Source organism: Pezoporus occidentalis, unplaced genomic scaffold, assembly GCF_034315485.1.
Source record: "Pezoporus occidentalis ecotype Australia unplaced genomic scaffold, CSIRO_AGI_Poc_V1 ctg5, whole genome shotgun sequence".
Taxonomy (NCBI): domain Eukaryota; kingdom Metazoa; phylum Chordata; class Aves; order Psittaciformes; family Psittacidae; genus Pezoporus; species Pezoporus occidentalis.
Window position 1 is genome coordinate 11,184,470 of NW_026915835.1, and position 21,742 is coordinate 11,206,211.

Genomic DNA, 21,742 nt, shown 5'->3' on the forward strand with positions numbered 1-21,742 from the left:
CTATAAAATGTTAAAAAACCCCTCAAGATTGGACTTCTGTTTTCACTTTTACCATGCTGTAACATGAAATTAACAGAAAGGCCTTATTTCTTACAGCATTTGGGGTACACAATCACTGAAAACTAAATGTATTTCTTTTCTTCAACCTGAATAGAAGTAATAATAAAACCCAGTAATATGTAAATTCATGTTTATTTAGTGTGTCCAACATAAGTGCATTATGCAGAATACCTAATAATAGAAGTTTGTGATCAGGATAGCAGCTAATATAGTAGCTAGCAGAGATTTGGGCTAATTGCCCAAATTCAAAAGGTTTTAAAAGTCTGAGACTGGAAAATATTAGTCTCCATTCTCAAAAAAAAAAAAAAAAAAAAAAATCAGGTCACCTAAAAATGTCTTTATGACAACCAAGCTACCTTGGCTTTAGATCCTGACAAAACAAAACAATCCAGTGGTTGCTATGAACAATGTGTATGTATAAGACAAGTGTATTCCATGGTAAGTCCTGCATTCCTGGCACCTGGATTCATACCTGGTTAGGTTTTGAAAGCATGACGGAATGAAACTGAGTCTCCTCCCAGACATTTGGTTTCTTCTGGAAATCAAGACATACAAGAAAAAGCAGAGCTGCATTGCTCCTCAGTTAATTCTCCAACCGGGACTTTGGAGGCCTCGCTTATATGATGTATCACAAAGACCACCTTCTGCACATTCAGGATGGAGCAGTCAGTGACCAGGAGTGTGGAGCATAGCCTAGTCTACATCTGCAGTGTGAAAACAGAGTTTGTGCTGTTAAATAGCTGCAAGGATATTGTATCACTTCAACACAGTCCATTTTTCCCAAGTGTTTACACAGTTTCACCCCAGAGCAAGTCATTGGAAGATTTCTTTCAATGATTAGTACTCTAGTACATTAATACATCTCTGTATCATGAAAACTTTAAAGTATGGTTAGTTAAAGATAGTAAAGAAGATCTTGTCTCTTAAGATGAAAGTTGTAACCCTTGGTGTGAGAATCTGGTTTGTCTAGACTTAGAGACTGTGGTTTCAGAATCACAGTAAGACAGTTAAGGCACTCAGTTACTAAATGGAATAGTTTCATCCTTGTTTCAGCTGTGTTTTTCCGCTGTACATGGTAAATCAAGTTGTTTTGGTGATCCCTGTGAAAAATAAAGACTACAGCTTCCAGTGAAGTGACCTACTTACATGGTAACAAATTTTCAGATACCAGTATAAAGAGCAGGTTACCAGTATGTTATTAGGGAAGGATGATTTTTCAGCATCAATTTTCACTTAGGGCAGGTGAAACAAACTGTAAAGCTGCTCTCTGATTTGCTACACTGCCCATTAAAACTGGATTAACTTAAACTATTGTTTGATGAAGTGTAAGGTAGTTTAAAGCTAGAACCTCCTTGACTGAATCAAGTAGGATTGCAGATACCCAAGCTGCCTGTTAAGAATGTTTTCATAAGAGGGACAGAAATGGTCAGTCTTCTTCCCCAAAGTGAATTTTTGAAGGTATTTCTGCTTTACTTGCTCATTAGAGGTATGAATTTACTTTGTGATGTCTGGTAACTGCTTTTAAATGTATGTGTGCCTCTTTTGCAGTATTCTTTCACAAGTATTTATTTCCCCCTCTCTGCAGTTGCAGAACTATTAAATCTGAAGTCTGCACACCCTTTGGTAATTCTGTATTCATATGTATGGCATAAGACACATCAAGTGGTACTGAGTCATGTAGCAGTCTAATTTCTATATTTGACCATAAACAAAGAAAGAAGAAAGTTGCAACTGCTCAATATAGATCAGTCATGTCATACTGTTTCAGAAGGTATAACTAGAATAGGTTCTGTTCTGTAGATGAAATTGAACGCTGAATGTGAACTTCTGGTTTAGCCATGAACACTAATGCTTATGCTTATTCCGTACACTATTTAAGGCATAAAGGAACTTTTATTATTGCTTCTCTAATAAGTTTGTGAGTCTCTGAAAGGATTGGTTTATGCTATTAGGAAGTACAGAAATCCAAGGAAAAATGACATATCAGTCAGTTACAACATATGAACCCAGGAAAAATATAGTACTGCAAGTTCATCATGATTAAAAATGTCATAGAAAATAACTCTTGAAAATATTAAACTTTGTAGTTTTTCATGAATGTTACTACTTTGCTTTTAAATAACTCAGACAACTGAGCAATTTTGCCAAAACTTACAAGTTTTCTGAGAGTTAATGAATGCCTAGAAGAAATTGATAGTCATAATTTACAAAACCGAGCTTGCTAGGAAAATTTCTGTGGCAAAGAATGATGTTGCCTATTTGAAGCAAACAGATGATAACAGCCAATTAAAGAAAAGTTTGATTTATTTTGTTAATCATTCCTGGATTAAATACTGGGAGTATTAAATAATTTGTAACATATAATTGTTCTATTGCATTTATAAAATTTTAATACATTTGCTTTTGAACTTCCTGACCTCTATTCAGCATTGCATATTTGCACTTCATATGCAGAATTGCATAGTTGTTGATTTATGTTATAATTCAAGTTGTGCAACCTATTTACTTACATCATGATAATGGCATATATACCATTGGTCTTCCAAGAAAACCTCTGTGGTCGTTTTAACAAACTAGATTATATACTGGCATTATGCATGTATGAGTCTGAAGTTTATTGATAGAAACCAATGTGGGGGCTAAATACAAAAATACATTTAATTATATTAGAATTGCTGCCTGGAATCAGAATGTATATGCTAAACACGTCAAATGTTTGCATTCTGTAACTGGGAAAACAAAGAACAATTAAACTTGACATTGTGCTATAAAAGCATGCCTTCATGCTAAAACAGTTTTCATACTTGGTTCACAGGATAAACTTGACCCCATGCATTGTCCAGGAATATAAAACAAAAAAAAAAAGGCAAAAAAATTTACAAATTCTGCAGAAACTACACAGCTAAAAGGGAGAGTTAGATGATGTTCTACCTTGTAGTTGTAGTTGTTACTTTCAAAATCCTTAATACAGTAGTATAAAAATAGGTGATACTGAGAGAATAGTGTTTGCCGCTACTAGTGATGCATGCAACAAAGAAATACACATTTTGATATAGAAATGTAGATATATGGAGCCTTACTTTATTTATAAAATGAGCTCATTTTGCATAGAAGAAAGCAAGACAGAAGATTCTGATAGTTTAAATTCTTAAGAGAATCAACACTACCCTCACCCCCATATTTTATGATGATTTTGAGTAGTATTTCTGTTCAACTAAAGTGAGATTTTGTATGTATCAGTACATTCAGGCCTATTTATAAACAGTTCCAGTGCTTGAACATAGAGAAGGATCATTTGATACAATTACTTGAGCAGATTTTCCTCGTTGCCAGTATTTAGCTTTAGAAAATGCATGTTTCAGCCAGAATACAAGATTAAAAGAGATTATCTGTTGCTATTACTGTATTTCCTATCCTCTTTTTCCCAGTCTTTTAAATAAAGAAAAGACAGCTTTGCTGCGTGTCAAGAATCAAATGGCAACAGATTTGGAGAGACTTCTAAATCACCGTGAGGTAATCTTCCTGGTTTAGCATTACTGCTATCAGTGTGTTTTTTTTCCCTTTTTTCAGCCTTAAACCATGGGGGAAAGTTGGTTTACTTTGGTTTGATTTCTTGGGGTTTTGTCTGTGTTGCTTTCAGACACAGAGGTAATCATGTCTGTCAGGCACTCAGGAGGCTCTCAGTTGTGCTCTGAGTTAGTTACACTCTCAGTTGCTGAATTCTTTTTGATGACTTAATCTCACTGTTCTTTCTTTTCTTTCTTATACAACAGATGTGCCTTGCAAAGTATTCAGCATTTGCAAGGATTTAGTGAGTATTTAGGTAAAGGTAGTGAAATTAATAACACATGTAACCTGCAAGACCTGCATGTGCCACAGTATGGCCCAGGTCTCTCCCTTCTCCCCAGTTATTGAGTTCAAAAACCTGGACAAAGCATTGTCCAGTTCATTTCCAGTACACATATCTGAGTTTATTTTCATCTCCAAAATAGGATTTGGGGAGAGAAAACAGGATGGTAGTCACACAGGTTTCATCCAGACAAAAGTCAGGGTACTTCTGTATGTACTTGCATGTGTTTCATCCAAGCAAGGAATCGAGATGCTACCAGAATGCACTCTCAATCCTGAAAGTATGCAAAATCTTGCCATTTAGACATAAATGCTCCATATGGGGATTCCTAAAAGGATTTTGTCCATATTTCTCTCTAAGCAATCTTAAGAGACTAACATGTCATAGAGTATGAGAGAAAATCTTTCTGTAGATTAAATGTCTGGAGCAAAGGATAGAAATAAATAAAGTTTACTGAATGAGTCCCATATGCAAATGATCTGAAAAAAGGTGAATGGTAATATGGAAAGTTGCTGAAGCTGTAGAATACTGAAGATACAAATCCAAAAGCTTACCATGAGAAGTTCTTAACTGGTCTCCTAGAGCTGCTAAATGATTTGACAAGGATTTGCAGAGAAGATACAACATTAATGAATCAAAATCTATGAATGTGAGGGAAAACAGCACAAGTTATATATTGGTGGTGATGGGACCTAAATAGCCAGTTACGTATTCGGAAAGATCATCATAGTGTCATATCAATGGTTCTCTGAATATGTCCTTCCAGTTTTCTGACTGGGAAGAGAGAAGAACTGTAGAAGGAGATTCTACAACTCCCCTAAAATATCCTTTCAGAGATTGCATTATCACTCATATTAATGCCAGTATTTCCATAGAAAACTGACTGTCCATGCACCTCTTGAAGTCCTTTCACTCTGCCTTCAGAATTGTTCTCCATCTGCTTTCCTTGCTATTCCCCCAAATTCTTTTCTTAGATCAGGAAATCAAAACTCACGTAATGGTCCAAACCAGTTCGTGTCTGCTAACCAGTTACAAAGCTGTTTTTTCCTAGAACCAAACCAAAACAATTTCATTGACAGCTGAGTCTAAGGAAGCCTTAAGTAAAACTGTATTAATTATGTTGTGTTAGTGCAGATCTCAAATGTGAAACGATCACCTTAAAAGTAAAAAGAAATAATGTTCTTCAGTTGTTTACTTTCAGTGCTGAATTGCACTGGATGTTTGTCTGATGCAGTTTCCTTCTAGAATAGTTTTTTGCATTTAACTCTCTGAATATTAGTGCTTGTGAAGCTCCATGCATAGAAATTAAAATACAGAAAAGAGTAATTGAACGTGCTTCCCCAACCTGCAGGTGTCATTGACCTGGCAGGATCATCTGTGGATGGATCAGAAGTAACCATTCGATAGCTATTCTTTCCAATGCCTATACCCATGTTGTGTCATTTGACCACTTAAAATTTTCAGACTCTGGCAAATAACTCAAGCAAGGCTGAGTGAGGCAGGCTTTATATAAAAGAAAACAAATAATGAAGTCTAAACCAGTCTACATCTTGAATGTTCCTCATAGCCTGGATGTTAAGAAATTGAGCAAATTTTTTCCAAAATTACTACTGTTTTGTCAAAATTCTTTTTAGATCTATGAAAAATAGGCCATATTAGTCATGTTGTTTACCTGTGTAACAGTGATGACAGTTTTTAAAGTCTACTATGCAGAAAATGATATAAATACTGAAAAAGAAATATTCAAAGTTGTCTGTTTGGGGGAAGAAAATTATGAAATGCTTGTACAATGCACAAAAAAAAACCCTAAGGAACACAAAAATTAGCTAAAGTTGGTTTATAAAAATGTGCAAAAATAGGTGGCTTGTGTATGTGGTTTAGATTTGTCATTTCTGTTTGTTCCTAATGCAGCCTTTTACTTTTTACTTTTAATGCAGAGTTTTACAGTTTATGGATTTCTGGAAAAGGCAATTACTTCATGTATTGAAATATTTGTACACAATAGGACAACTTAGTTTACAGTGAGGTAGGCTTCAACTAATTTTTTTTTTTCCATCTTAAGGAAAAGGTTAAATATGCGGTAACATCACCACTTCCCAATAACTATCCCTGCTAATAGGAAAAAAAAAAATCCAAATTTTCTAATCATAGACTTAACTTCATTTAGACAAGGTATGTGCTTTTAAGTAAAAGTAACATGCAGTCTCTAAATACAGATTTATGCAATTTGAGAAATACGAATTATGGGTTTATGTGTTCTGTACATGCTATCATTGATTACAATCAGTCTTGTTTAGTCATTGCACATACTGAACTGTCATATCTTAGAAATTACCTTGTTACCTTCATGTTTGCAAGTAAAAACATTGGGATTCTTGAATAGATAAGTCCAAGATATCCATAGTTAACATAAAATCAAGTTTAGGTATGTTAAAAGTACAAACAAAATTCCAAAACGAAGTTAGTGCTGTATTAAACTGACATGTTTCAATAAATATACAGTTTTGACTTAAGGTATTCCAGCCTGTGTGGTCTCAGACTGTATTAACTCTTTTTAATGAAATTTAGAGTTTGAGAGGTAGGGTTTTTTCATTTTTATCTCCTTGTGATATCAGCTGGATTCATAATGCTTGCTTTGGAGGTAATTACAGCATTTTATATACTTTCTAAATAAAGAACTTGCATTCATGCTTAATCTTACTCCCTTTTCCACATATTTTAATTTTGGTAGAAAAAAGTTTTAATATTTAAAGTCTGAATCTTGGAAGAATTTATACAGGGCTCTTGCGTAAGTTCTTTTAGTACAGGAAAAAATGACACTAGCTATTCACATAATAAAGTAGTTCATTATTTCAAATTATGTAGACAGCTAATTTGATGATGGTGATTATATTTTGCTGTGGGAAACTACAGTGAAAATTGGCCATCTGACTATACACATCCTTAAAAGGTTGGGTCCGTTCATGAAGGAGAAAAACTGAAGCTTTTCTTAGTTTCCTTAGGCTATATGCTTGGCGCAAATTCCTAACTGTTTCTTGGCCTGCTATTGCCTTTTTTTTTTCTGAATTAGTAAATGAATATGAGAAACTTTTTAATATAGCATTTCAGTTAGGTCACTGAGAATTGGCTGGTACAACAAAATTTCTAATCATAATATGGATAAATGCAAACTTCACAATTTTAGAGGGAGTTCAATGGCATTATCATGAATGATCAGTATCCGGGATCATGATGGGATTATGTTCTTAGGGGTTCATACTAAAGCCCTCATAGTGCTGCTGCCCTCTGAGCTGTCAGAAGGAACTGGGGTACACAGTGTTGTGATGCCATTTGTAAAGGCCTTAACACATGATAACAAGTACAGCTAGTACAGCCAAATTTTTCATCTGGTTTCAGACTAAGAAATTTTATATGTTTTGTCAAGATAACCAATAGGAGTTTTAATTGTTTTTCCAGCTCCATTAGAAGAGCATAAAACATTGTTTGGAGGAACAATGGGGGCTCCCGTTAGTAACCTTCTAGTAAACAGTGTTCTTTTTTTTTAAAAAAAAATGGCTATTTCAAATCCAGATTTTTTTTTTTTAATTGTTGTTTGAGTCTGTGTTCTCTTTTTAATCAGCTGGACTTTGCACTTTTGACCCTCTGTCTTTTAACTGTGGGTAACCAAACCACAGCAAAAAAAAAGGAAAGGACCTGTAGCCTTCATTCTTCCACTCTTAACTTCAGCACTTTCCCCAAAATGTGGACCCTTGTCGCCCTTGTGCTTCATGTAATCAGGGGAGCACAAGTAAGAATAATGTTCCTTTATATATTGTGCCTGCGTTGACGCAATACCTATTAACCTATTAACACTTACCTCTTTGCTCCTGATTCTCCTTCTCTTTCCTCCTCTTGCACCAGCTCTGGCACATCTCTGATGCTGCACTGGGACCATTCAGATCACTAGACAGAAACCTGACCAAAAAGAAAAGAAACCTACAAAGGTGAATTGTTGTCAGTTAGGTTAGCAGTTTGAATCACCTTTGGAAAGGGTCCAGCAAGGAAAAGAGCAAGTAAAAATATTTATATGTCAGTATTACTTGTGAAAAAGAGGGCATTTTGTGTCCAGAATTGTTGAGTATAGCACACCAAACTTCTGTGCCGTCTTTTATCTACATCCAAACTTTATCCTTTTGTGGATATAATCGGAATCTATAAGTTAAAGACACCAAAGTGCAGTTCTCCTAAGTGGTAAAGTTAAGTGGGATGAATCTGCTAAATCTTTTTAGCTGAAATTCTTGATTCATGTTTCCTTTTATGTCATTTGAGGATTTTTCTCCTCTTCCAACAGTCAGCCCTTCACTTAAAGGAATATTTACTGTAGGCTCTGTGATCTTGGCACTTCCATTGCCTTTCATACTTGATGCAGTTGTTAGTATTTTGGAACATAAGTGCAATTTTAGACTTTATCCATTGGCTTGCAGACTTCAGATGAAAACCTGGAAGGGCAACCTGTCAGCACTCAGATGTTTGGCAAGAAGTTTTAGTAATCATTTTCTGAGGTTACATTTAAGAGGTTTTAAATTTCCTATGCTTTGATGTATGGCATTATACTACTTCTTTGGTATTGAGGATGCAGATGTATCATAGGAAGAAAACCAATAATATGCACAATTAAATCTATTTATTTTAACTTTTCCAAATCGAAGTGCAGAGTATAGAAAGTGGCTTCTAAAATCTTGAAAATTAATAAACTGTTGTTTATGTTTTTAACGTGGATAATCCATTGTTCTTGGGGGGGGAACAGCAAGTATAACAAATGGGGACATTCTTCTTATGTTTTAAATAGAAATATTTTAGGAGGCTTGAAAAGAAACAAAAATGAGACAGTGGTATAAGAGACATCAATAGAAGGCTTTAAATAGGTACTCCTCTAAATGCTAAGATCAGTTTTAGTTTATATGAATATATGCAAGTTAATTTACACTTCCTTTTTTTTAAACTGCTTGAAATCACTTGTGTGCAGTGCAGCCTGGCGATTACAATAATCTTTAATCCATGAAACTAAAACTACTATTGTGAAACTACTGTAGTAAGAAATAAGAGGCTAAAATTTGATGTAAACAGTGCAACTTAAAGCTGTTTATGATACTCATTAGTTTCCTGTAACATAATTGTTTATGCAGACATGATCAGTTATCAGCACGTGAATATTATACTAGTTAAAATGATATGAAAATGTGCTGATATTTTATCTCCTTTACACATCTGTGCACTTGTGGTAGATTAGCAGCTCTGCATACAAGTGATAGAATGTAAACTTGCTGAACTGGTCACCTGCCTTATTGACACATTCACGTGTTACTGTGCCAGAGCTCTTCAAGTGAAGCTAGCAACCAGAAACCAGGCTCTGGCTATCTGCTATGGGACAAAGTCAAAAACATGTAGTAGTAGTTTAAATAAACCTATTTGATATCAATCAGTTAAATTGCTACAGACACATGGGGTTTGGTTGCTATTTACTTAAAACCAGTTAGCTTATGTCAGTAAGCTGTTGTGTCACTCGAAGTGAGCGCTAAATCTATCTAAATGTGTACCTGAACTGGTATGAATCTTCAACTAGGTGAGGTTAAAATTCATTTAGGTTAGCCATTGCAAGCACCTGTTCTTTTTAAAACAAACCTCTTAATAAGCTGTTCATGCAGAAAACAGTCTAGCAGGTTAATATTAAAATGCTATTTGCCTAAGTGGCTATTATGTTGAACTCATTTTTCAATTGGCAAGAAGCTTTCCAAATCTAATGTATAATTCGCAATTTATGAGCAAATGTAATGTTTTTCTTTTACTACCACATATCTCTTCCCCCTTCCAGGTTTTCATGGTTTCTTAACAATATGTCAAAATAATCCTGTTTAGTAACTGAATATTTCTCTGGCCTTCACCACTGTAACCGAATACCTCACAAATATTATCCTCACAAATTCAAGCAGAAAAGTGTCATTACTCCTGTTTTGCAGAAGCAACAATCACAATGAAAGAAATGGTGGTTTGCCCTAAACTCACAAGAGTTTGTGGCAGAGATTAAGAGTTCATGTGTCCTAATGCAGTATCTTAATCACAGCCATCCTTTTGTCCTTACATGTTTCAGTTAAAATGCCCCAAAAGAAAATCTCCTTAGTGTTCATTTTTCCTAACTAGACACAAATTAACCCTTTTCTCTAAGTCATCTTTTTATATATGATCTGAATGTAATTTGGAAGTAGTTTCACAAATTATGTTTTCACCTTGCATCATTCTGAGAATTTATATTTACATTAATTTTTTCATCCATGTCTCTTGAAAAAGGGTACTTTCCAAAGTACTGAGTTTCTTAAATAAAATTAAATCTAATGATTTTTTTAACTATATCATTAATATATTTTTTATATTATATTTTCTGGGAAGAGAGAAGAAAATTCACAGCAGGCTGGAGCTCTTATGTGAATGAGATTAGAAGTGTAGCTTATTTTGTCCAAGAAAATGGATGATCTAATAGGGAGCAGGGAAAGGAGATAAACATAAGGCAGCATTATTTGGTAATAAGTAAAAACAGAGAAAAAGACAGAACAAATGAGACAGAAAAGTGATGTTAAGAACAGAAAATTGTTACTTCATCATCTTTCAAATGTAGAAATCTGACTTCTGTTTTTGTTTTTGAGAAATGGTTGCCAAATGTATTTTCTAAGTGTATGTAAGATTAAAGAGAGTCAATGTAACTGAGCAGGAGGAACAGCTACTAATTAGTTCTATTAGGATATGCATAGTTTGTTAATGGCTATAAGAATTTTTCAGAGAGCTTCTATAAATGATCAGGCTAAGGTTCCTGAGGATTATATAAATCTTGATGGATGTTGGACTTTAAACATGGCCATGTGAATTATCAGAAGCATTTGCAATTCTGTGACCTTGTTCCAAAATTTTTCTGTTTCCAGTGTCTGAGAATATAGCAGTCTCTGTGCTGGCACATACGTTCCTACACAAATACCTGATACTTCTCAACAGCTACCCATTATCTGGCCCACAAAAATGAAAGAAAAGACAAATGCATTTATTCTTCTTTTCTGAGGAGAAGCAAGGTCTCCTGAAGTATCTGTGCTTGCACCAGTTATTCCTATATTCTCATGTTTATCTTTCTTTTGTATTCCCCTTGGTGAATGCCCCTCTCTGCCATATTCTCTATGCCTAGGGTTTCATTCCTTCTCAGCAATGACCTTGAGGATTCCAGATGAGTTTTCATGTTTCATTATTAGTCATACTTTAAAGTATGACATAAAGTATTTGAAGTAGCTGTAATTAAGTTATGCTGAAGAAGACTGACGAGAAGTAACCTAGGACAGAAAGCCAGTGTGTTGGATTTAGGAACCTGTAGAGTAGCAACAGCTGCCGTCTGCAAAAAACAGAGGTAGAGAGAAGTTCAGAGGCTCATAAAAAGCTTTGGAGTCATAAGTGGGAGGGCAGTACGTGTTTAATCAGGGATGGAAGCTTAGTGGATAAAAGGAGAACACTGCTTTGTTGGGAGAGAGGGGAAGGAAGGGGTATCTGCAGGGGTTGGGAAGACACGACTGAAAAGAAGTGATTGGTAACACATGCCTTCAAACAGGCTCTAGCTCTGCCTCTTTTCTGTGTAAAAGATTGTACACGATAAAGTCAAAACTATTTGTGTTTCTAAAGTGAATGACTTCCTGCTCATCTATGTGCTGCAACTTGTTTTATATATAAAAAAAAAAATGCTGATGTACAAAGCTTAGCTCTCTTTTTAAATGTTAAGCCACAGAGTAATTATCATTTTTCTTATGCTACGTTTATGTTCCAAGATTCTAGTTTCTATTAATGTTCTGCATGTTTTCTAAGTAGATTACAGGGACATTTCTGCATCACAAGTAAGCCCTGGAGCTATTCTCAGCTTAAAGCTGGGAGAAACAAAGTGACATTTACATTGCTAAATGAGTGTAGAGAAGTTTCTGGCTCATTTTTTACAAGGAAAAATATGCTTCTAAGCAGTATTTCTTATTTTTGTTATCTATTTTTTGCTGTCAAGCTTTAATAAAACTTGAATTCCAAATAGTAATGAATTTAAGAAGAGGAAGGACTTGACAGCTAGGCACATTCATTCTTTTCTTGCAGCTGTATTATTCAGAATGCCTTACTGGTTTTCATATATATTCTTTAAACAATTATCTTTCCATTCGCAGTGGTATACATTAAACAGTTGTATACTAAATAGTGATATCTACTTAGCAAGGTTTTTTGGGGTTTGGGCTTGCTTTTCGGTATGTTTTTTTAATCTTATGGACCATGATAGTAAAACAGGGTTTAGTAATGTCATTTAATATAAGTCAAATATAAACACATTATTGCTCTCAAAAATGGAAAATTTCAAGGGCAAAATGCAATTTATTTATGATTATGAGATGGAACTGGCATGTATATTTTAAATTATATGTTTTTGTGAGAGCATCAGTTAAGGTAATAAACATATAAACAAGAAGTTGTTGGCTGTTGGACAATCTGAAATTCTTCAGATTTTCTGAACATTTAACCAGTCTTCTGTTATGTTCATTTTTCCTGTATTGGCTATGAATACTTCCCTCACATTCTGCTGCTTATCCAGCTGTGTAAAAATTTTACTTTTGTTGAATTTATGGTAGCATTTGAATATTACCAAGTGAAAAGTGAATTTAAATACTCCATAAGAAATACCGAAGCCATGGAGAATCAAACTTAAATGTTACTTTCTCAGAAAATACAGGAACTTCTGCATAATAATTTGTCTGAGTAATGCTGTTTTGACATAATTTCATTATTAGCATCTGTTTCCTGTAAGTAGAATTTACTCAAGAGATCATACTTTTTATTAAACTTAAATTTGAGTAAATGAATGTCACAGTGGCTCAGATTAAAAAAATATTGGGGGATTTAGTCCTAGTTATAATTGCAAATATAGTTCTGATTTTCAATGCAAACAGTAAAAAAAACAAAACCTTCCAGAATTTGACATGCATGTTCTGAATTATGAGACAAATTGTTTCTTCCCAGGAACTTAGAAAAATTTAACAGTTAAGAGCAAATTTAAGATACAACTGAAATAGAGTGAAATAGATTTTTATGTATCTAAAAAGACAGAAGCTGTTTGCTGCTCTGACTGGGCCATTCTGTTGTTGCCACAGTTCTAATACATTCACCTTGTAGAACTGAAAGCAGCGCATAGATCCATATAGTCACAGATCTGTCAGTTCATTTTAAGTTTTTATATGCACTGGGATATAGAGAACTCCTGAATTAGGTGTAGTACAGAGAAACTACAAACATCCTGCATATGGTCTGACATCTTTCCATCACCCAGTTACCAGGTTCGTTTGATCAGGACATTTCATGCTGTCTTCCAGTTTCCAGCTTTACAGTGTGTATCCATGTGCCTACGATGACCATATGTGCAAATCTCACACCAGAATTATTGCTGACTTCTCATATTTCCAGTATAGCTGCAATTGAGGATGCGGCTATGTCAGATACACTCTGCCTTATGTGAGGGATTAAACCATGACTTGTGATGTTTTCTTAATGACATAAGTTGTTAAAATCTTCTTTGAGCTCTGTTACACATGTAGGTTCTACTGATAGCCACAAGCCCAAAGCGTTCCACTGTTGGAGCTGAATTTGCACCATTTATGCCATTGCATCCTGTCCATCTGCAGTTATAAGTAGTGGAATGGACCAACTTACCACTTGCTTCATTTTGCTGTCACATCAAAATGGAGCTTCTATAGTGCCTTTCTACTATTTCACACTTTGTCATCATTAATGTTAATGTCCAGTGTTGTTTATTCTGTACTAATAGTGTTGGTCTTTTTGCCACTTTCAGCCAAAAAAGGGAGACAGTTCAGTCCAGTTTATAGGCTATAGCCTTTCTGCAGTATGTCCCTAGCTGTTTGGCAGAAATAAAACCCATAAAGAAGAGTACTAAAAAAATTCTCTGTAGTTTAGACATCTACATCTGAAAATCAACCAAGGATTTATAGTCAGGAAAGAAAAATAGGCACTATTAAGGCATGATTTCATAGAATCATAGAAAAGTTAGGGTTGGAAAGGACCTTAAGATCATCTAGTTCCAACCCCCCTGCCATGGGCAGGGACACCTTACACTAAATCATATCACCCAAGGCCTCATCCAACCTGGTCTTGAACACTGCCAGGGATGGAGCGTTCACAACCTCCCTGGGCAAACCATTCCAGTGCCTCACCACCCTAACAGGAAAGAACTTCCTCCTTATATCCAATCTAAACTTCCCCTGTTTCAGTTTTAACCGTTAGCCCTTGTCCTGTCACTACAGTCTCTAATGAAGAGTCCATCCCCAGCATCCCTATAGGCCCCCTTCAGATACTGGAAGGCTGCTCTGAGGTCTCCACGCAGCCTTCTCTTCTCCAGGCTGAACAGCCCCAACTTCCTCAACCTGTCTTCATATGGGAGGTGCTCCAGTCCCCTGATCATCCTCATGGCCCTTCTCTGGACTTGTTCCAACAGTTCCGTGTCCTTTTTATGTTGAGGACACCAGAACTGCACACAATACTCCAGGTGAGGTCTCACCAGAGCAGAGTAGAGGGGCAGGATCACCCCCCTCGACCTGCTGGTCACGCTCCTTTTGATGCAGCCCATGATACGGTTGGCTTTCTGGGCTGCAAGCGCACACTGAAGCCAGTTCATGTTCATTTTCTCATCAACCAACACCCCCAAGTCCTTCTCCACAGGGCTGCTCTGAATCTCTTCTCTGCCCAACCTGTAGCTGTGCCCGGGATTGCTCCGACCCAGGTGTAGCACCTTGCACTTGGCATGGTTTCAACTTCATGAGGTTGGCATCAGCCCACCTCACAAGCGTGTCAAGGTCCCTCTGGATGGCATTCCTTCCCTCCAGGGTATCAACCGAACCACACAGCTTGGTGTCATCGGCAAACTTGCTGAGGGTGCACTCAATCCCACTGTCCATGTCAGCGGCAAAGATGTTGAACAAGACCGGTCCCAACACCAATCCCTGAGGGACACCACTCGTTACTGGTCTCCAGCTGGACATTGAGCCATTGACCACAGCTCTTTGTGTGCGGCCATCCAGCCAGTTCTTTATCCACCGAGTGGTCCATCCATTGAATTAATGTCTCTCCAATTTAGAGACAAGGATGTCGTGTGGGACAGCGTCAAACGCTTTGCATAAGATTTACCATACCCTTGTTTGAAATGGGCAAAATAAGTGTAACCTGTGAAATTCTAACAGCTATATAGAGGAATCAGACAAGCTACTCTGCCTAGGTTTAAATATTACTGGAGATAGCCAGTCACATAATTGACATGCAAGAGTTCTCACAAAGATGCCTCTCCATCTTAGGATCAGCTATGAAATGGTACAACTTCATTTTTAAAACACCTTTACTTTCACAGAAAATCACAGCAAGAGTCTAAGAGGGATCCAAGTAAGAAAATGCACAGACTTAATAGGAACAATACATCATCTTATGTGCCCATCAAGCTTGACTCTACTGAACACTCTGAGACAGACCACTCTAAAGACAGTTTCTTCTGAACCAACCCTTTTCCAGAAAGGGATCACTTTCTCTCAAGAAGTAATTATGGGAAGTATAAAATTAATTTTTTTCCTCTGAATACTTCCAAGAATTGGAGGATATTGAACACAAACTTTTAATTCTTGAGAGACTGAGAAATCATTTCTGAAATGCGCTCTTTACAAAACACTACCAAATGGATATAGCATTCACAAATGCTAGTTTAGGTTTCTCAAATCTGTGTTCTTTAGCATACCCGTAACCTCTTTTTCTGAACTCTGCTTTTCCCTGTGCTGACTTGTTGTTTGAAGACTACAATAGCTGCCTAAATGGGAGGATATATGCATGTGAAGACAGATGGCATTGACTTGGTATGAACATGTTTTTCATCTCAGTACTGCTGTCTTCCCTCACTTCCCTCACTTGCATGTTCTATTATAGCTATTGTTTTTATTGCTGCTGTTATTTCAGAAGGTAATATAGCCAGAATAGTCACTAGACTGCTAAACTCTATCCTACTATTTGACTTTCACATAAAGAAGATTCCAGTCTCCGGACTTGAGGTGCACTAGGTCTCTCATGAAGCCATTTTTCGCCCGGTCCCCTCTATGCAAGGGGACCTGTACAATCAACTGTTCTTGGTCCTAAAAACAGTGCTGTAATCTCTCAAGTTTCTCCAAACTGAATACATATTTTTATTTTGAGTTATAATTTAACCATATGGGGACCATATGGCAGTTAAAGTGAGGAATACAAGCATTCCCAATGAGGTCCTGAACATACATGCTTTACTCTAACAGTACAGAAGAGTTATAGAGTGGGGGTGGGATATTCTTAATACTTGGTTCACAAATTCTAAGAGACCTTAAGTTTTGATCAGCATCTCTGAGGGAGGCAAACCTCTGTTTTTATCCCTCCTTCAGCTGAATTTTCTGGGTGTTTTTTTTTCAGCAGAATTGCTTTTATTGTTTAAAGATCATAGTATTTCGTGCCCTTTCTGTGTTTTCTTCCTTTTACTGGGAATTTATACTGTTTTCTTCTCTGGGAACACTTGTCAGTCATCATAACTGAGTGGTTCTGCCAGAATCTAAAACATTTTCTAGGACAGAAATTTCTTGTTCAGTTCTGTTCTTCAAAATGGAGTTCTAATCCAAGATGAAATTCACAATCATAAATTGTGTATGAAGCTAAAAGTAGAATACTATTTGTCATGATAAAGGTTCTGATAACTATACATGCTATTGTTAGGGTCACTTTTGCTTTAGGGTATTTATCTGAGTGCAGTAACCAAGTGGTTTTACTGCATGAGGAAGAAATCAAATGGTCTTGACACCCGTTGGCTTCTTCTGTGATGATTCTAGTGATATTAAAAAAAAACATTAAATTTACCATCAGAATGAATTATCTTCAGACCAGAACGGTATATGTCTCTTCTTAACTGGTCATTTCCAGCCTTTCAGTTTGATCTGTGTAAAGTTTCTTTTTAAGATTATAGTATTAGGGAAATTATTTGAAGGTGCAAGACATCCCTGCCATAAGAACATTAGAATTGATGTTTATGTAACTGATTCCTGTAACCCAGTTGTTTTTTTTTTCTTGAGACTGTTATTTTGCATCTGCTTGAAGAGTAGATTTATAGATATATATTATAATTGCTTATATAAATTTACTTAATATATATATAGACACATATATAATGTTAAGTGCCTTTGCAAGCTTTTGAGTGCATGGACAGGATTCTTGCTTTAATTGTAGTTCTGTGACAGAGACAGTAAGAAGAACTTGCTGACAATCCATTGAAAAGAAATGGAATTACGACATTGATAAATACGTGCTGTGCTTAATGTAGGCGATATTTTTCATCTATTTCATCTATTATTTACTTGATAAAATGGCATTCCTTTTTATGCCTCAGTCATTTTCCATATCCTTCTTTTTCATTTTCTTTTATTTATGATTTTGTTATAATATTTAATATTATACTAATTCTGAATATTTCTACTACTTAATCAGGAAAGTGTAAGATGCTTTTCTGGTACATGTATGTTTGAGCGTGTATCAAGGACAACAAAAACAATGTTAACAGATCACCTTGTAGTATTTGTAACTCAAAATACATTTATATTTTATATTGCTGCATCTCTTCTTTTTGTATTTGCTTGTCTGCATGTTCAAGTTACATTGCTAGCTGAAGGAATGAAATTTTACCTTTCATATTCCCAAACTGATCTTCAGTTTACATTTTCCTAGGCTCTCTTTCAATTATCCATAATAAACAGGTAAAAACAATTTTCAATAAAATATAAATTATTTTTACTTGCTTGAAATCAAACATTGTCATAAGGATCTCAGATTCTTCTGAAATATGAGTAATATGAGCAGATAGCATCTAACTATTTTGTCTTTTCTATTTTACCTTTTAAATATGATTGACACTTACTTGGCTTGGTTCCTTTAACACTTTTAAAGCTTGATGATTTTAATATGACATACAGTTTTTGCAGACTGTAAGAGTTCCACAAAAACAGCACTGATAGCATTCAGCCTAATAAAAATCCCAAAACATGAAAGTTTTTAATTAATGAACATCACAGAAAGGATTGGTACCTGTGCTTTGTCTGTACCTAAGTGCTTCCTTCTCCGTTTGTGTACTGGCATACAAAAACACCTTTGCTGTTTTTAACTAAGGTGGTCATACATCACAGTGCCAAAAATAAATGGAAACAAACAAGTACATCCTTCTGATAATATTTACAATGCAGTGCATGTTACCTTACCTCACCTCCTGCTACATCACTCCCATTGTTCTCAGCCCATTTACTTATCTTGAATTCCGGCTGCTTTCTGGTTATGTGTGCAAAAGTTTCAATGATTCTTTTATAGTTCAAGTAATCTTCACTAAATGTGAATTAATATGATATGCATAAGTAAGTGGAATATAGGATGTTAGATTGTTCTAAAGTATGAGCCTGTGTATGTTTAGGAAGACTTACACGATCTATGGTGTGAATGCCTGTTCTAAAAGTGCAGTTCTTTTTCACACAGCAATTCGATACTTCAAATATGTGTGCATGGAGAACTATGATTGCACATTGGTTATTCTGGATGAAAGTTGGTTTAGGTGAAGTAGAAGGCTGAGAAAAGTAAATGATAAGGAGAGTGAAGTGAGAAATAGATTCAGCTTATGACAACTAAATTTATGTATCTAAATGGGGGCATCCGTGGTGAGGTAAGCGGCCTATTCAATATGGCTAATGTTACGACAGCACAATGCAACCGGCACACCAGTAGATGTCCACTTCTGAATGAGTTTAACCACTTGCCAAGCTACACTGTCTGTAATGGAAAATTAGATTTCTAGCTCATGTAGATAATTATGTTCAGTCACATAAATTTAGTTATTATAAGCTTGAATTAAATCCCACTTTATGTGTCATACAGCTCATTACTTTGGTTTTTGGCATTTGTGCAGGTAGGCACAGCAGGTTAGCATCCTTAACAAAAATTCATCAGGTTTCTTTGGACAGACTTTCAAAGTATTTAATAATATAGTCCTGACATTTGTTTGTATGGGTGACACTCGTACATTAGGAAGTTCTTTGCTATGAGAGTGGTGAGACACTGGAACAGGTTGTCTAGAGAAGCTGTGGCTGCCCCATCCCCAGCAGTGTTCGAGGCCAGGTTGGATGGGGCTTTAAGCAGCCTGGTCTAATGGAAGGTGTCCCTGCCCATGGCTAGGGTTGGAACTGGATGATCTTTAAGGTCCCTTCTAACTCAAACCATTCTTTCATTCTACGATAAACAGTGGTTTTGTGCCAGCTGCATACTTTCATTTTTAATTTGTTTCATTTTAACCCACCTTTTCTTGTTAACTGCATTGTTTTCCATGTGTCTGCACTGCCGTGTCCCCAGAGAATATTGTATAAGCAGGGGGTGGGTGCTTGTGTTCACAAAGCGTGGGCCAGGGAGACCAAAGCTGTAAAGCCAGCACAGAGAAGCGCTGGGTGAATCCACTCAGAGGTGTTAGTACTCATAGTCCTCCCAAGAAGGATTGCTGCCCAGCTCTCCAAAGCCAAAGTCCTCAGACCTGGAAGCCTCAACACAATGACGCGTAGCTTGCTTAGACATCCAGGAGCCAGCGTGGCAAGAACCAAATACCTGCACAGAGAAACTGGAAAATGCAGAGTTTTAGCAACACTGTTTCTATAGTGCACTCAGTAACTGAAGTGAATACTGTAAGCAAACAATTTGCATCACTCTGCCTCAACACAAGACCATGCTACAGCAGAAATTTATAAAAATTTTGATCATCTGTTGTTCTTCACATCTTCCTTTATGTAGCTTATCCTGAAACTAATGTGTGTCCTTCTACACAAGAGTTTCTTCCCATCAGTTTTGAACCCTATACTTACCTCCCCTTTTTTCTCAAGTTCCTGTTGACCCTGGACAAATTCACATGTTTCTGTTGAGCATAACCTCCAGAGCTTCTTTTTTCTTGCTAGCTTTCTAGACCAACTTGCCAATTTTTAGGGTTGGAAAATATTATTGAATCATGGTAGCCCATTAACAGTAGCAGGTAGTGCTAATGACCGTGCGTTTAGAACTTTAAAGTGAAGCTAAGAATTAAGATTGTGATCAGGAGCAGAGAAATCTACAGAGATAGGTAAAATTATTGCAGTTCAAGACAGAACTTTGTTTACAGTATTTCCTTGGTTGAAAGCAGCAAATCTCTTGCAAATGTGTTTATTGGGCCAATTTTCTTTTCTTGTTCAGCAGTACACATACCAGTGATTCTATTGGAGTCAGTGTTTTCCTGTGCTATTCTGCCAAGCTTGCTAAGGTCTTTCTCACTAAATGTGGAAGGATTTTAGAACAAATACTAAGGCAACTTTAGCTAAATTCTCATGATAAATTCAGCTGTGATGCCAAAATAGTTTATTTGTTGTGGGCTAATCTGTCATCCCCACTCCCTGTCATTCCTTTCCATAGCTTCACATTAGAAAATTCTCCTGTCACAGGGGAAGCTTGTGTGAGAGCTGACTCTCCAGAGCCTATTCCAAGTTTGAAAACAGACAGGGCTGTCAAGTACAGGACAGATTCTGTGAAGTAGAGAAGACCTTAAACTGCCAAGTGGATCCTGACACAAGAGAATTTGACCCTACACATACAGGTTTCAACTCTGTTTCTGAAATAAATCTGCATGACAGTTTTGGGGGTTTGCCTTGTTCAAACGTGCAGATATTTGGTCCACAGAATAACACAGTTTAAGTATAGGAACAGCCCTCGTTAATGTCAAAACATTGTTTATGTACAATTTAATCTCCTGTGATGGTGTATTTATTTGCTGTATACTTGCTTGAGTTATTTTCATCAAGAAATTCTGTCTATGTGTCGCTTTGGCAACATCTTGCTTGAGTTTACAACTTTGAAAAACATGTTGGCATCAGCTATGCAGTCCTTTTAAACAGCTGCTCTGCAGTCATGCTGTTTCAACATGCCACCACACATGGCTGAATTATGCAAATACTTAATATTAAATGACTGAGATACAAGAACAATTTGTACACTCGATATAGCTGATCTGTGGAGTATAACATCCATTCATATAACCGAGTTAGTGTGGGACAATTTAAAGGCAACAACATGATTCTTTTTACTTTCCATCTTGTATTAAAGGCGGCACTGGACAGAGAGAAGGTATATGGCAGGAATGTTTTAAAAGGCTGTGAGGGGGTTTAGCTGATTATTAATAATGCAATGAAAATAGAACGTGCACCAGTGTAGTTTTCTGTCAAGTGTTGAGAAATAGGTAAGATATAACAAATGTTTGTCATTCAGCTATAAATATGAGTTACCACCCTGTTCTGGCTGAATTATAAGATAGAATGTTAATTATATAGAATGCTAACACACTAACAGTATTGCTTACTGAAGAAAACAGCATTTATAAAAAGCAAGCAACCAAAACCATTAGTAGTTTAAAAAAAATATATATATAAAATTGTCATAAAATTTACTTTGAAAGGCTTTTCTCCTGACCTTGCTGTTCTAGTTCTACGGTAATGAATCTTCTAAATAATAGGACAATTACTACTACTACTACTACTACTACTAAGTTCTTTAAATTCAGTAAATTGTTTTCTAGTGATTGCATCCATTGGGGCGGGGGGGAGACCATTAGCTACTAGGTGATGTAAGATGACAAAAGAAGATGTCCAGTTAAAGTCACAAAATATTAGGGTTTTTTTGCTTTCTCTGCTGTAC

General features: G+C 36.2%; 1 protein-coding gene across 6 annotated transcripts in view; it reads left to right on the forward strand.

Moving 5' to 3' along the window:
* PIBF1 (progesterone immunomodulatory binding factor 1) overlaps positions 1-21,742 on the forward strand; it is a 129,513-nt gene that overhangs the window by 103,957 nt on the left and 3,814 nt on the right. For 4 of the 6 annotated variants that reach the window (XM_062636874.1, XM_062636876.1, XM_062636877.1 and 1 more), the window contains one exon: positions 3,489-3,573. The exons of 1 other annotated variant lie outside the window; for it this stretch is intronic. In XM_062636874.1, the coding sequence (XP_062492858.1) occupies positions 3,489-3,573 (85 nt within the window). Of the gene's footprint in view, positions 1-3,488; positions 3,574-15,356; positions 17,242-21,742 lie in introns of those variants that run through there. One more of the 6 variants, XM_062636878.1, reaches the window with a different exon arrangement.